The sequence below is a fragment of the Acinonyx jubatus genome, chromosome A1, assembly GCF_027475565.1.
Source record: "Acinonyx jubatus isolate Ajub_Pintada_27869175 chromosome A1, VMU_Ajub_asm_v1.0, whole genome shotgun sequence".
NCBI classification, from domain to species: domain Eukaryota; kingdom Metazoa; phylum Chordata; class Mammalia; order Carnivora; family Felidae; genus Acinonyx; species Acinonyx jubatus.
Window position 1 is genome coordinate 49,226,130 of NC_069380.1, and position 15,915 is coordinate 49,242,044.

Below are 15,915 nucleotides of genomic sequence, written 5' to 3' on the forward strand. Positions count from 1 at the left end.
TTCTTTCTTTCTTTCTTTCTTTCTTTCTTTCTTTTTCTTTCTTTCTTTCTTTCTTTCTTTTCTTTCTTTCTCCTTTCTCTCTCTCTATTTTGCCTTTGAATTATATGGAATATATATATATATGATATATATATATATATACATATATAACTGATATTAACTGCTTATCGGATAGGCGGTTGCAAATATTTTTTCCCATTATGTAGGTTGTCTTCTCATTTTGTTGATTGTTTCCATTGTTGTGCAGGAGCGTTTAATTTGATGTAGAACCACTTCCTTATTTTTGCTTTTGTTGCTTGTGCTTAGTGTCATATCCAAAAAATCATTGCTAATCCTCATGTCAAGGAGTTTTTCTCCTATGTTTTCCTTTGGTAGTTTTATAGTTTCAGGTATCACAATCCATTTCGGGTTAACTTTTGTAAATGGTGAAAAATAGGGGTCCAATTTCATTCTTTTGTGGATGACTATCCAATTTTCCTAACACCATTTATTGAAGAGAATATCCTCCCTAATGAATGTTCTTGATAGGGATTGTACTGAACCCATAGATGGCTTTGGGTACTATGGACATTTTCACAATATTAATTCTTCCAACCCATTAATACGAATATCTTTCCATTTAATTTGTGTCTTTGATTTCCTTCATAAATGTCTTGTAATTTTCAGGGTACAGATCTTTCACCTTCTTTGTTAAATTTATTATTTAAGTATTTTATTTTACTTTTTGAAGATGTTATAAATGCTGTTCCTTATTTCTTTTTCAGATAGTTTGTTGTTAGTATGTAGAAATGCAACTGATTTTTGTATGTTGATTTTGTATTCTGTGGCAATTTTACTGAAATCATTCATTAGTTTTAAGTTTTTTGGTGGAGTCTTTGGAATTTTCTCTATGAAAGACCATATTGTCTGTAAACAGGAACAATTTTCATGTTTTATATAATGGAATGTATTTATATATTTATGAAATATATTGAAATATTTTATAAAATATATTATGTTTTGAAATATATTCATATGCATACATTTTTTCCATATATTTTATATATATGTTTATCTACCTTGTAGGGGTGAATCTTCCTGTTAATAAAGATATTCTATAAGCATGAGAAATATACATACAATCCAGATGTTGGCTATCTTGGAACTCATAAGGGCTAGTACTTTTTGAACCATAACCAACCACAGTATAAATTCAGTTCTTTTATTAGAAGCATTTCCACTGTGCCTGTCTCTTCTCGCAGACCTTTCCAGTAACCAGATCCCTTTCCTCTTAGAGTCTCTGCCCCAGGCACCATTCAGTCCAGTTCTCTCTTGCCCCTTCCCCCATTAGAACACAGAATAGCCTTTTTCCTATGGTTCACCCTATCTCTTCTCTACCCCTACCACTTGTTTCAAGAAACCTGGGCTGGAGTTACACTTCATAGTGCCAAAGCATTAGCTATCAAAGCCAGTCACCTCCTGTATAGCAGTGGTTCTCACCTGAGGTGATCTGGTTTTCAACTGAGGGGACATCTGGCAATCCCTGGAGACATTTTTGGTTGTTGAATTTTCAGGGATGCTCCTAGCACCTAGTGGTTAGAGACTGGCGATGCTGCTAAACATCCTACAATGCACAGGACAATTCCCCATAGTAAAGAATTATCTAGCCCAAGGTATTAATTGTACTTCTGTTTAGAAACCCTGCTGTAAAGAAATTCTTGTATTAGCTGCAGTAATCAGCAGTACTTTCTACTCTGCTCTCAATGTTTTATTTTTTCTGTGCATTAAGAGTGATAGTATATTGGGGCGCCTGGGTGGCTCAGTCGGTTAAGTGTCTAACTTCGGCTCAGGTCATGATCTCACTGCTCGTGAGTTTGAGTGCCATGTCGGGCTCTGTGCTGACAGCTCAGAGCCTGGAGCCTGCTTTGGATTCTTTGTCTCCCTCTTTCTCTGCCCCTCCCCTGTTCATGCTCTCTCTCTCTCTCTCTCAAAAGGAAATAAACATTAAAAAAAGTGATAGTATATTAATTATATATATGTGTATATATGTATATGTGTGTGTATATCTATATATATATATAGATATACACACACACACATATACATATACACACCCACACACCCACACCCACATACACGTCGATCAATAAACAGTTGTTGAACACCAGATGTGTGTCACACACTCCTATTGCTCATGGTTCAATGAGAAAAATAGACAATAGAAATATAATACTTCATGAAAAGGGCAAAGACTACATAAAGAAGAGATAAGTAACCTAGCCCAGGATGATCTGCAAAGATGTTTTAAAACTGAGATGCAAGAGACCTGAATTGAGTCTGGTAGAATAAGGAGGAGAAAGCCAGGCAAGGAGAGAGAGAAGCACATTTCCCACAAGGGGAGAAATATGGGTCCAAACAGGTGGTTAGAGATGTGGGCAGGCGCAAATTCTGAAGGATGCCACTTAATGTTCTAGAAATCATCAAATGGCCCTTGAAGGCAACTGGGAGTCATTGAAGGAGTAAAGGGAGGTGGGATGTTTTGGTAGTGTGGTAAGATTTACATTTTAGAAAGGTCATATGATTTGTGAAATCTAGCTGAGAGCTAATGAGGGCCAGACCTAAGGTACTGGAAATGGGGATGGAGAAGAGGGGCCAATTGGAGAGATATTTAAGAAATAAATGGAAAGGAGTGGTATTGGGGTAGACATGGGGGTGAGAGACAAGAAGTCCAGCACAGTTCCCAAATTTTAGGCATGGTACTATTTACCAAGTCAGAGAAGGCAGGAGGAAGCTGAAGTTTGTGGGATGAGATAGTCAAAAAAGATATTTGGACGTCTCCTTTCTCGTTTATAAAAGTAACATATATGTCTCTTGCTAAAAAAAAATTGTAAAAGAGAGAGAAGTACCATATCTTCATTTAAAAATAGCTGGCATTAAAATTTAAGTGGAGTTTTTTTCTAGTTTGTTCTATGTGAGAAAATAAGCATTTTAAAAATATAATCACAAATTAGGGTGCTTTATACATTGCTATTTTACCCACTTCACTATATACCTTTAAACATCCCCCTGTGTCACTGAATAGGCTTTTACATTAAAAAAATTTTTTTTAACATTTATTCACTTTTGAGAGACACAGAGAGACACAATGTGAGTGGGGGATGGACAGAGATAGAGGGAGGCACAGAATCCGAAGCAGGCTCCAGGCTCTGAGCTGTCAGCACAGAGCCCGACACGGGGCTCAAACCCACTGACCGTGAGATCATGACTTGAGCTGAAGTCAGACACTTAGTGGACTGAGCCACCCAGGTGCCCTGCCTTTTACATTTTTAAAAAGTTTATTTACTTATTTTGAGAGAGACAGAGACAGCGTGAGTGGAGGAGGGGAAGAAAGAGAGAGAGAGAGAGAGAGAGAGAGAGAGAGAGTATCCCAAGCAGGTTCTGTGCTATCAGCACAGAGCCAGAGGCAGGGCTCGAACTCACAAAGCCGTGAGATCATGGCCTGAGCCAAAACCAAGAGTCCAACGCTCAACCTACTGAGCTACCCAGGTGCCCAAGCCTTTTACATTTTTTTTAAAGTTTATTTTGAGAGAGAGAGAGAGAGAGAGAGAGACAGAGACAGAGACAGAGACAGAGATAGCAAGTGTGGTTGGGCCAGAGAGAGAGGGGAGAGAGCGAATTCCAAGCAGGCTCTGCACAGTCAGTGCAGAGCCCAATTGCGGGGCTTAAACTCACAAACCGTGAGAGCATGACCTGAGCCAAAATCAAGAGTTGTACCCTTAACCGACTGAGCCACCCAGGTGCCCCCGCCTTTTACATTTTTAATGACTGTGTAATATCTCACTGTATGGAAGAAACGTGATTTACTCCACTGTCCCTGTTGTTGTTGGCTTAGATTGTTTTGGGATTTTCATTTTTAATGAATGCTTCTTGCCATCAAAGGTTTAGTCCTCCAGAAATGGCGTTAGAAGAGCAGGTATTTATTAGCGATTGACCCCTGTGCAATGAAGAGGAAAGAGCAAGGGAGAAGCTGAACTGTGACACTGGCCTCATGTTTATGGGAAGCACCTATCAGAGGTACTCAACTCATTTAGGTGGAGATGACTGAGCTTTTCTAAGTACAGTCACTCAATCACCAGATGAGAGCCACTCTGGGAGGACCATGACCTCAGAAGAGGTCTGCAGCTAAGGCCGACCTCAAGGAGCTGGCAGATGCAGGCTGGCTGCTGACCACAGTCCTCCTCTAAAGGGAGGTTTGGCTAGTGTATCTGTGTCCACCACACATGCTCATTTTGCACATAAATCTTCCTTCATATCCTTAGGATAAATTCCCAGAAGTGAAATTGCTGCAACAGAGCACGGATAGTTAAAAAACTTTTTAATATTTATTGCCCAATTACCTTCCAGAAAGATTGTACCACTTTCTCCCACCAACAGTTCATCGGTAACATATAACACATGACAGTTGTACTGTTTTTAAATAATGAAAGTATCTCCAATTCTCCTGGAAAATGAGTAATATTTCTGATGTTTTATTGTTGTGAATTTAATTGTAAACTCCTAAGGTAGGTTACTTTTCTTTATAGGGCTGATTCAATCTTTCCAGAAGGTTAAAACACTCACTCTCATGCCTGATAGATTTGGATTTGGGTTTTCTGACTTGCAAATTTGCATCATTAAAGAGACAGAAATGGCTGCTGCCTGAGCTGATTTGAAACCAAATTGGCAATGGGAATACTTGAGCAAATAAATGAAATCTCCATTTATAAGGAAAAAAATCCATATTTGACACACTACTGTTAGAGAGACTAATGGGAAATAACCATTATGTATTTAGTGTCCTCCTATGCCAAGCAGTGCCCTAGGCTTTTACATACACCATCCTATTTAATTTTCACAACCTTATTTACTTTGAAGTAGTAATTATCAGCACAATTTTCAGACGAGGAAATTGAAGTTCAGCGTGTCTGGTGATTTGGTAACTTCAGTCATTCATATTCGTGTCTATGTGCTTCTTACCAACCTGGGCTGTTACTCCCATAGCTTTAGGTCAAGTTACAGAGCATTAGCTTTAAACAGTGTAGTATATGTACATAGTAACTGTAGTAACAATAACTCTTATGAAGCTTGGGGAATGTCTGTCCTTCTCCTGGACTAGAAGTACACAGGAGTCTGTCTAACAAGACAATGCCATTCTTAAAAAAAAAAGCAGGAATCTGAGAAACAAAACAAACAAGCAAATGGGGAAAGAATGAACGAGAGGCAAATCAAGAAACAGACTCTTCAATACAGAAAACTGATGGTTATGAGAGGGGAGGGGTGTGTGGGGATGGGTTAAATAGGTGCTGGGGATTAAGAAGGGCACTTGTCCTGATAAGCACAGGGTGATGTATGGAAGTGTTGAATCACCACACTGTATACCTGAAACCAATATAACATTGTATGTTAACTAACTGGAATTAAAATAAAAACTTAAAAAAATTCAGTAATAAAAAATAAAAAAGCGGGTTGGGGGCATTGAAAGAGGAAGCTATTCTAGGTTAAAAAAAGATGTAACCAAATGCAACGTGTGGTCATTGTTTGGATTCTGTTCTGAGTAAGACAGCTGTAAAAGACATTTTGGGATCAGTGGGGGAATTTGAGTCCGGATTGGGTATAAATTGACACTGGGTAATTGTTAGCTTTGGTGAGAGGTGAAAATGGTAATATGATTTTGTAGACAAGTGTCCTTTAAAAAAAAGAGATTCATATTGTACTATTTTGGGGTGAAGTATAATAATATCTATCTTTAAGCAGGAAATGAAGGTGATAAGCAAATAAGGCAAAATGCAAACGATTGTTAAGTATAGGCGCTAGGTTCTAGCTTTTCATTATACTAGTCTCCCTGCTCCGTACTTGTTTACTCTTTATGATGAAAAACGACATCAATCAACCGGAAAAACGAAAGTAAGGGGTTATTTACTTTACGGGAGTAAGAACCGATCTTTATCTTCCTCCAAAGGTGACGCCATCAACATGTGGCCTAAACAGGGTTTCAGGAGTTTCAAGCGAGGTCCCAGGGAGACCAGACCAACGAACACATTCCTTTCCGAAGACCTGACTCTCCTGTGAAGAGAGACCTCACGTAAGCCTTGAGCCTCCGAGCCTCCAGCCCCGGACCTACCCAGGACCGCTGCGGCCACTGAATAACCTGTCACCCTACCGACCGACGCTCGGGGTGAGCGCGGGAGAAACTCGGGTGGCCACCCGCTCGCATCCTTTGCGACGCGATCCAGGTCCCTTCCACCTCACCCACCTGGAAGCGGGGCGGAGCGGGGCCGGCTTAGTGTGGGGGGAAATGGGCGGCACGCGCTCGGGCCATTACCCCCACCTGCCGCCAGGAGGGTCCGGGCGGCACAAGGGGGCGGAGAACTTGGGGCGGGGAAGGCCGCGCACCTGGCTGCGGGGCTGCGCGCCGCGGGACGGCGGGCTCCGGCCGCAGGTGAGGGCGGCGGGCTGGGCGGCTGCGCGTCGCGGAGGGCCGCGCTCCTCCACCGGGGAAGTTTCTTGGCCCGGAAAGGTGCAATTGTGTGCAGCTATTTCTGGTATGTCAGGCGGGCCGGGCGGCCGAAAGCCGAGGGGACGCCTCTTACCGGGGCCCCGGGACATGGAAGGCGGCCAGGCGGGCAGAGGCTGGAAGGATGCGGGCGTGGGGGCGCCGTCCCTCGGGGCGGAGCCGCGGTCTGGGCGGGCAGCGCGGGAGCGGGAGCGTGGTCTCGGCCACGGCCTCCTGGCGGCCGGTGGCATCCCCTGGCCCAGACAGTCTGACCACAAAGGCGGCTGCGGCTGGGAGCCCCGGGGAGCCGCAAGGGGGGCGGACGGAAGCGGCGACTCTGCGGCTCGCGGTGGGCGGCGGGGTGGGCTGGGGCGGGGCCATTCCGGGGAGGGCGGCGGCTGCGGCGCTGCGACTTTTGAAGTCCAAACAGTTGCCCAGCTGGTGAGACGCGCCGCCTCTAGTCCCCCGTCCACCTCCCACGCCCTGTCCGGCTGCCCGGAGCCCCGGGGTTGTTTTCAGGAGTTGAGAGGAAGCCACGTCTTCAGGTTCTCGTGGGTTCGAAACTTTAGCGAACTGCAGAGCTCAACAAAGGGAAAGAGAACCCGGGAGCCTCGTGAGCAGAGGCCGGGCGCCGGGGCCAGACGCGCGCGGGACCCCCCGCCCCTCCGTGCACTCACCGCGTCTCTCTCTCTCCCTCTTACCCTAGTCCTGGAAGGGATGGAGGAGGCCGGGGCCGACTGCGCCCTGGCGTTCGCCGAGGCCCAGAGATGGGTGGAGGTGAGTGCCTTTACCATTTTCCGCACGAGTTTGCGGCCTCGAGGCCGCTCCCGCCGATCTGCGCCCCAGCCTCCTCCCGGGACCTGCGCCGGCGTGTGGCAGCTGGTTGGCTTTGCAGTTTGGGGGACTTTGCAAGTCCTGCTTCTCTGATCTTTTAACGTCCAGCTGAGCTTAGTGCTGCGCTCCCCACGACGGCCTCGCTGGCTTCCCCAGAGCTCCTCTGCCAGGGCTCAGTGCAGAGCTGAGCGTTCGCCCTCTTGGGTTCGGGGACCGCGCATCCTTGTGAGCCAGACCACGTCAGCACAGGGGCAGAGCCGGCCCCGCGTCCTCCGGAGCGGTTCTTTGCGGTGGTTACAGTGGGGTTGCCCGACACTTACCTGCGCAGGGTATTTCGTGTGTGTGGTGTGGGAGGGTGAGTGGAGGAGGTTGGACGCTAAAGTCGCATCCGGAGAGATATTTTCTCGCGCGCGGCATCTGGAGTCAAGGTTTTTACTTATTCAAAGTCGGCGTTGATGAGACTAAGATCTCCTGGGGTCACTCACTGGCCCCGGTTGTGCCTTAGGGACAAGATCTTCCATTCCCTTTTCCCCCCGTCGAAATGGAGATGGTCTCTAGGAGGTTTCTTCATCAACACCTAAGGTTGCACTTATCTGTAAAAAAGTTAACACCAGGACTTGCACCCGCTATTCTGCTGGATGAAAAAGGTGACTTTTTAAATGATGCTAAGGCAGTCTTCAGAACAGATGTGAGCCAGGAACAACCGCTTGTTAGAAAATTGTTGCCTACACCAGCCTTGCAGTTATTTAGGACTTATAGATGCCATGTGCTGGCTTACTCAAGGTATTTAAAAATGCAGATTAGGTTTAAAGGTTATTCCAGCGGGGGAAAAACCAGCATATTTAGGAATTCCCAAAGCACACAATGTTTAAGAAGAATTAATTTGTCCTTAAGAAAACAAATGTATATATGGGGGGAAAGAAGAGAATAAACTTTCAGTGTTCCATTTCTAACAGTAAATAAAGGAATGTGAAATGTGAGTAGAGGGGTCAAGAAATCAGCTGTTGATGTCCTTTTTTGGACTGAAACTTTGAGCTAGTCTGAAGGTGATTTAGAAGGTTGGGGTGGGGGGAAGGTGTGAGGGGAGGGTATGCAGAGGTTGAGAGAAGAATAAACAGTGTATTTTGAATTGAAATGAGAGTGGGAAAATTCCAGCAGTGCAGTTAAGAGAAATGACTTCCCTCATTCATAAACTTTGAAAGACCAGGGCATCCAAAGGTAATTTTCCACTAGGAGGATTTGTTCTTCATAATTTTAGAAAAGAAATTAAAGTTGCCTTTTTGATTTTGAGTGTTAGGGCCGGAGGGAGAGAGAAGGGAAGAACTATGGGGACACTTTTGGTCATATGTGATTCCTATGCGGCGTTTGTATCTGCGTGCTCTGTATTTGCTTCAGGAAATCTATGAATATGGATGATTTCACACTTTCCTCATTTAGTATACAGAGTTTTGAAGTCTAAAAAATTCCTTGTTTGTTTTAGGTTGCTCATGACGGTGTAGGCTTTCTGTGAGAAATTTGCATCTAACAAACTCTAGGGAAGTGTGTTGCAGTAAAAGATATCATAGTGCAGGGTATATGTGCTCACCTTCCCACTCTCAAACGTCCCCTCTAAACGCGTTTTGTTCATCTTTAGCAGAGAGACCATTTTTCTTTACATTTTTTTAGTGTTTATTTATTTTTGAGAGAGTGAGTGAGAGAGAGTGTGCGCAAATGGGGGAGGGTCAGAGGGAGAGGGAGACAGAATCCGAAGCCGGCTCCAGGCTCTGAGCTGTCCGCACAGAGCCCAACTTGGGGCTCGACTCATAGACCGTGAGATCATGACCTGAGCCGAAGTCGGACGTTTAACCCACTGAGCCACCCAGGCGCCCCAAACCTATTGGTCTTCTTTTCTCCAAAATCATTTCCAATACCACCCATCACTGTTTTGCTTGCTACTACCAACACATTCAAAGAAGGCCTGTCTCTTCAAGTACAAGAGCAGAGCTTACCTTGCCATCAGTAAATAAGGGTCAAAAATAAGTAATACATGGTAGGACCCAAAACAATCCCACTAAGTATATAAGTATAGTCATTTTTGAAATCCATTAAAAAAAATGGAGTATAAAAAAAACAACTAAATGAACAAAACTCTAGAAAATAACAAGCTCATAAAAAAGAAACAACCCATAGCTGCTGTCATCTCTGAAATAGGGAACGATCTGCCACTGATAAAAGTAATGAGGACCAGTCTACCTTTTTTTTTTTTTTTTTAATGTTTATTTGCTTTTGAGAGACAGAGACAGACTGCAAGTGGGGGAGGAGCAGAGAGAGAGGGAGACACAGAATCCGAGGCAGATTCCAGGCTCTGAGCTGTCAGCCCAGAGCCTGATGCAGGGCTTGAACCCACAGGCTGTGAGATGATGACTGAAGCCGAAATTGGACGCTCAACCGACTGAGCCACCCAGGCGCCCCAAGAGACAATTTTTCTAAAGGCTTTGCCATATCATTATAATATAGTTAATGAAATAAACATTCAAGTCATTTTTTTTTCCCCTCCTGCCACTGGGAGCAAGGCAGTATGCTCATTGAAGATATGTGAACGCTTTACATATTCATGTACACTTTGGGCATGCCTGGGCATTCAGAGTGACAGCAGTGTGCCTACTGTTAGGTTTATTTTATTTCTCCAGTTAGTGTCCAAATTTATTTGTCTCCTTAGCTTTGCCTTTACAACTAAAGCACATATTTTAAAACATTGTTCTTGCCAAAAGAAGCAGAATGGATGACTCCTTTGTTGCCACAATTGCCTCTTAATTCTGAGAACCCCTAATTTAAAGATAAAATATCGATTCCAAAGTGTATCTTATAACATATTTTGGAAAGTGAAGAAGATTATGGTGTAAGTCTTTCTTTTGCATGCTAATGTTCTTGCTCCTGCTCCATTTTCTCTACCGTACTTTTCTCGACATATATTGAGACATATATGGGTTATTCATATATATAAACATATATGTATTATATGGTATACTTTGCTGCCTTTATTTTCAGCTGCAGCTTTGACTAACCCAAGGTTGAGGAACTCCAATAACCTTGTAAAATTTTGAGTGACGGCCAGTGTCCATGTTAGCATGTTGTCATTTCCATTCTTTTGTGATAGCTAATACATTGTTTCCCACAACCAGAGTTAAAGTTTTATTTCTTTTATTTTGAGAGGGGAAGGTGAAAGGGTGGGGCAAGGGCCAGTGATTGTTATTCTACCAACTAAAATTTTATGGCTATTTTAAATTGTGCTTAAATGGTTAAGAGTGTATGTATTTTTGGGGGGCTAGTTTAACATTTCAATTTAAAGCAAATGTAGGAATGTGCACTCTTTAATCCAACATAATGATATTGGATTATTATCTGGTTGGAAATGCTGTTTGGAATATTAATAATGTAGCAGAGCTGGTTTATGATTAAACACTGGTTTAAAACCGAATAACATAGTAGTTTAAAGGCAAAGGCAGAGAGGAAGTTTAATTCCAGCAAGGTCATGGAGTAGGTGATGAAGTAGAAAGTGCTGTCCAGACCCTCTGATTTTAAACTTTTTCTGGAGCACCTTCTAATTTTCTACACCTGATAGTTGCCTCTGTCTCTCTGTTTTGGGACATTAAAAAGTCTTTGTAGTGAACAGACAAAATACCAATGAGATTGAAAACTGGATATATCACTCATTGCATTGGTTGGTGGCCAGTTTCCAATCTTTGGGTTAATGTTGCTCTTTAGGTTGAAGTTTATATACAGTAGTAATTTTCATGGCTGGAGAACAGACTAACTTAATTTACCACCTCCTTGCTTACCTGTGCTTCCTTTTATCTCGGAGTTTGATTCTTTCAGTATCACCATCATCCTGTAGAAGGACCTAAGGATGCCAAGTTGAGCTCATTGCCAGACCTGGCACCAGAATATAACGCCTTCCTCAGTTACGTCCAATTAGTCTGTTTCTCCATGCACCTCCAAATCTTTCTAAGTGGTTTCCCTCTTTCTCTGTAAACTGCATCCTTTCTGCTAGTGGTTCCCAACGAGTGATCTGGTTTGAAAGGGTTTGCTTGGGATATATGTGTCCTCAGTGCACACCAGCATTATCTATGGACTAAATGAAGGTTTCATGGATTTGTACTGTTGCTTTGCAAATGTATGTAGAATGATGTAAACATTCACTTGAAAATGTCCCTAAATTCATAGAAGAATTTTTGGTAATTTCGTATAATTTCAAGGAACAGTATTAAACCTGGAAATACTATGATGGTAAAAATTTATTTAAAAATTTAAATGTTGGGGGCGCCTGGGTGGCTCAGTCAGTTGGGTGTCCGACTTCGGCTCAGATCATGATTTCACAGTTTGTGAGTTCGAGTCCCGCTTCCAGCTCTGCTGACAGCTCAGAGCCTGGAGTCTGCTTCAGATTCTGGGTGTGTCTCTCTCTCTGCCTCTCCCCCACTCATGCTATTTCTCTCTCTCTCTCAAAAATAAATAAACATTTAAAAATTTTTAAAAAATTTAATTGTTAAGAAGCAATTCTTATACTAGCTGTTGTAGCCAAAATTATTTTTTCAAAATAAAAACCTGATTTTGTTAGTTCCTTCTTTTCTGGGGAGTCATGAATAGATTTCACTTATTTTTTTCTGATTTTTTATTTTTAAAAAGTGTTTATTTATATTTGAGAGAGCGAGCCAGAGACAGAGATAGAGAATGTACCAGCAGGGGGAGGGGCAGAGAGAGAGGAAAGAGAGAATCCCAAGCAGGCTCCCTGTTGACTTGAAATCATGACCTGAGCTGAAATCAAGAGTCAAATGCTTAACTGGCTGGCCACCCAGGCGCTCCAAGATTTTAAAGTCTATCACCTTCACATCTTCGCAGTGTGAAGCATACCATAACATTTACAGCTGCTTACAATCTCATCTCTGCCTATATATCTATTTTTTTTTTTATCTTTTCTCCATAACTGTTTGCCTAGGTGCCAGGTGGCATAGAGATTAAGAGCACTGTTTTGAAAAACTTTTTTAGCATTTATTTATTTTTGAGAGAGAGAGAGAGAGCATATGTTGGGGAAGGGCAAAGAGAGAGAGGGAGATACAGAATCTGAAGCAGGCTCCAGGCTTTGAGCTGTCAGTACTGAGCCCGAGGCAGGGCTTGAACTCTTGAACTGCGAGATCATGACCTGAGCCAAAGTCGGACGCTCAACCGACTGAGCCACCCAGGTACCCCATAAGAGCACTGTTTTGTACACTACATACCCAGTACTTATTTGTCTTATAATTGGAAATTCATACTTTTTGACCACTTCATCCAATTCCTGAGGACTATGGTTAACACTGCTGTATGGTATATTTGAAAATTGCTAGGAGAATATAGATCCTAAAATTTCTCATCACAAGGAAAAAACTATTTTTGTAACTATATTGTAACTTCCTGTGGCAAGCATTTTACAATATATGTATGTGAAATCATTATGTGTTACACTTTTTAACTTATACTGAACTCTGTGTCAATTATATCTCAATGAAATTGGAAAAAAAAAAAAGAAAAGAAAAAACCCTCACTGGTTTGGGAACAAATCATGGTTCAAGTCCTGGTTCTGCTGCTTAATTAAACCCACTAGGTCTCTGTTTTCTTCCTTGACCTCCCATGGTGGCTGTGTTGGTTAAGTGACATGCTTACCAAAAAGCAATTATTGTTCCTAATCTTTGCTTGAGTTTGCCTACACACAGGAAGCTGTTTTCTCACCTCTAGGTTATCATGTGTGGAATATGCCTTATTCCTTGTTTAAAAAGGAAGGAGAAGGTAAAAGGAGCCAGTTAGTCTCGTCTTTGTGTGCCTGATACCCATTACTCCTCTTCAGTCCTCTATGCTTGGGCTAAAACTAGCCTTTATGTGGGGCCTTTTCTCAACTACCACACCTATACTGCACCCATTCCTTCCTCCCCTCTATCCTCGTGTAGATCTCTCTTTTTGCACTCATGCTATAATTTTATCCATTTTTTCCATATTAGATTATAAGCTGAGGGAAGGAACAATATCTTTTTTTTTATGTTTATTTTTGAGAGACATATAGAGTACGAGTGGGGGAGGGGCAGAAAGAGGGAGACACAGAGTCCGACACAGGGCTTGAACGCACGAACTGCGAGATCATGACCCAAGCTGAAGTCAGTTGCTTACTGACTGAGCCACCCAGGCGCCCCCAGAATAATATCTTTATTTCAGGGATTTGGCATGGTTCCTGGTAAGTGCTTGTTGAATGGAAGTATAATCTGAAGGCTACAGCTTTAACAAAACTTAAAAATAGGGTTTTAAGGACCAGAACTTATTTCTTCTCCCAGCAGAAACTTGCTTCAGGGTCTAAAGCTGAGTTCATTGCTTGCGCAGTTAGTTGCTTGGTCAGGACCAGCTAGCTACAAGATATGCCTTCATCTGAGTAGCCGTGTGTACTTGCCTGTTTACCTAACATTTTCTCTTCTTTTCCAGCCCTGCTCCTGAGTCATGGCACTCTCTTCCTGCCTTCTGATTAATGCTGTCCCTCATGGGGACTTGCATTCAGTCAATGTGTTACCCAGAAATTGCCTATTACGTGCTTACTCTGTACTGGACACTTGCTGGGCTTATTGATTCAAATGCCACCTTCTGAGCCTCTTTCCTGGACCTCCAGATGGAGGCATGCCCCACAAGGAGCAGACATACAAACACACCCAGCAGCACTGTCAGATAAGTGCTGTAGTAGTAGAAATTTGCACAATTTGTAGTGATGGCACTGAGGGGGCAGCCTGAGTCGGCCTGGGGAGTCAGGTAAGCTCACAGAGAGGCAGCATTTGCATCAAGCTGCAGCGGGGCTAACACATTTGCCCACTTTGTGACTTTATAACTTGGCGTAAGAGCTTCAAGTTCTCTACAGCGCAACTTTTAGAAGTTGCTGAGAGTAGTTTATTTTTACTCAGGTAATCTTTACATGCAGAGAAATGCACCGATTTTTAATGTACGGTTGTGGGAATTTTGTCAAATGTTTTTACACCCGTGTACCCAGAAATTTAATCAACTTATAGAACATTTTTGTCACTCAACAAAGTTCCCTTCCAGAAGGGCACTTGAGTCTCTCCCTCTTACAGACAACCACCTTTTTGATTTCTAACATCTTAGATTTCTTAGTGTAGTTTTGAACAGCCAAGCAATATCATGATTGTCAAGTTGTTCCTTTTTTCTTCATGTAGCATTTTACTATTACTTGAACACACTATCTTTATTTGAAAATAAAAAAATTCTATGACAGGAAGGATGGCAAGAGATGAGTGTGTACTCACAAAATCCTCTTGAGAAGGAACTGATTCATACAAATAGAAACCAGGGCAGGGATGTCATTAAAATAGCCTGACTCTAGGAGGTATAAGCACACACATGTCTTGGCGTTTCCTGGGCAACTAGGAGGATTCCAGTATAGTGTTATTCTGGATCTTTTCAACGTACCTGTGTACTGAAAGCTAGAAATATGCCTTGTCTTAACATGAGGGGAAATGCAAGAACTTGTACCTTTAATAAAATGGAGTGTCCTCAAACTAGTTAGAGAAGTGCACTCACTGGGTCAAAGGAAACGAATGATTTCTTGGCTCTTGACACCTCACCAAGTTACCCTGTGAAAGCTTTGTGCTAGTTTGCAACCATGAGTGGAGGTTTATACATTCTGGTATATATAAATGAATATATTAATGCTCTCCAAATTCTGGCCAGAATTGGAAATTGTCATTTGTGTTTTTTCTCTAAATAAATGGATGAAACATGCATGATGTTCTCCCTCTTCTCAGATCCCTGGTGATGCTAAACATTTATGTAACAGATAATACATTGGGTTTCCTCCAATGAGAAAGGATGGCCCTGGAACACGGAGGGTTCTGGCTCCTCTGCATGCAGTCACAAAAGGTTCAGAGGGCCCCTGGCCTGCTAAAGCACATCTCCAAGGTCATGGGCATGGTGGGGGTCCTTAGGGAAGTGCCTCCTGAGTTGTCTTGGGTTTTTTTGGGGGCTGTTTGGAGATAGATGCTCTGAATTCTCAACAAAATTATGAAGAATGGAATGTTTGTCCATTTTGAGGAGTGGAGCACCTCGATATTCCTTCAGCCCTTGATAAAACACAGAAATCCTCTCTTAGGCTGAGAGGAATAATGTCCCAAGTGTGTGGCAGGGAGCGTGTTGCTTCATCTGGTTCATTTGGGTCTCGTTGTTCTGTGTAGGGCTCTAGCAGGCTCCCTCTCTGGATGCCAAGAGTACTTTGGCTAGTAAGGGACTCCTATGGAGACAACTGGCTCCTTTTACCTCCTCCTTCACTTTTAAACTGCTGGCGAACATAACGGCATTTGAGTTAAAAGTACTAGTTTTGAGAATGTTAGTTAAGAAAAACAAAGCAACATTAATAAATTTTGTCCAACCTTTTTAGTTTGGAGGAAATGGATGTTGTGGGAAGACAATCTCATGTATTACCATCTGTAGACTGAGTTGTTTCTGTTGTTCTGTAGCCTATAATTCCTGGCAGAAAGTTCTCAAATGCTTGTTGAAGGAATGACTGTTTTGTG

The 15,915-nt window shown here is 42.7% G+C and overlaps 1 protein-coding gene across 22 annotated transcripts in view; it reads left to right on the plus strand.

The window, feature by feature from the left end:
* The first annotated feature begins 6,000 nt into the window (after window positions 1-6,000).
* Window positions 6,001-15,915, plus strand: part of LMO7 (LIM domain 7) — a 194,493-nt gene continuing 184,578 nt past the window's right edge. For 4 of the 22 annotated variants that reach the window (XM_053216509.1, XM_053216526.1, XM_053216530.1 and 1 more), the window contains exons 1-2: window positions 6,495-6,560; window positions 7,218-7,288. In XM_053216509.1, coding sequence (XP_053072484.1) covers window positions 7,229-7,288 — 60 coding nt within the window. In that variant the 5' untranslated portion in view covers window positions 6,495-6,560; window positions 7,218-7,228. Of the gene's footprint in view, window positions 6,194-6,490; window positions 6,561-6,781; window positions 6,861-7,217; window positions 7,289-15,915 lie in introns of those variants that run through there. The other 18 variants (XM_053216519.1, XM_053216539.1, XM_053216543.1 and 15 more) reach the window with 17 other exon arrangements.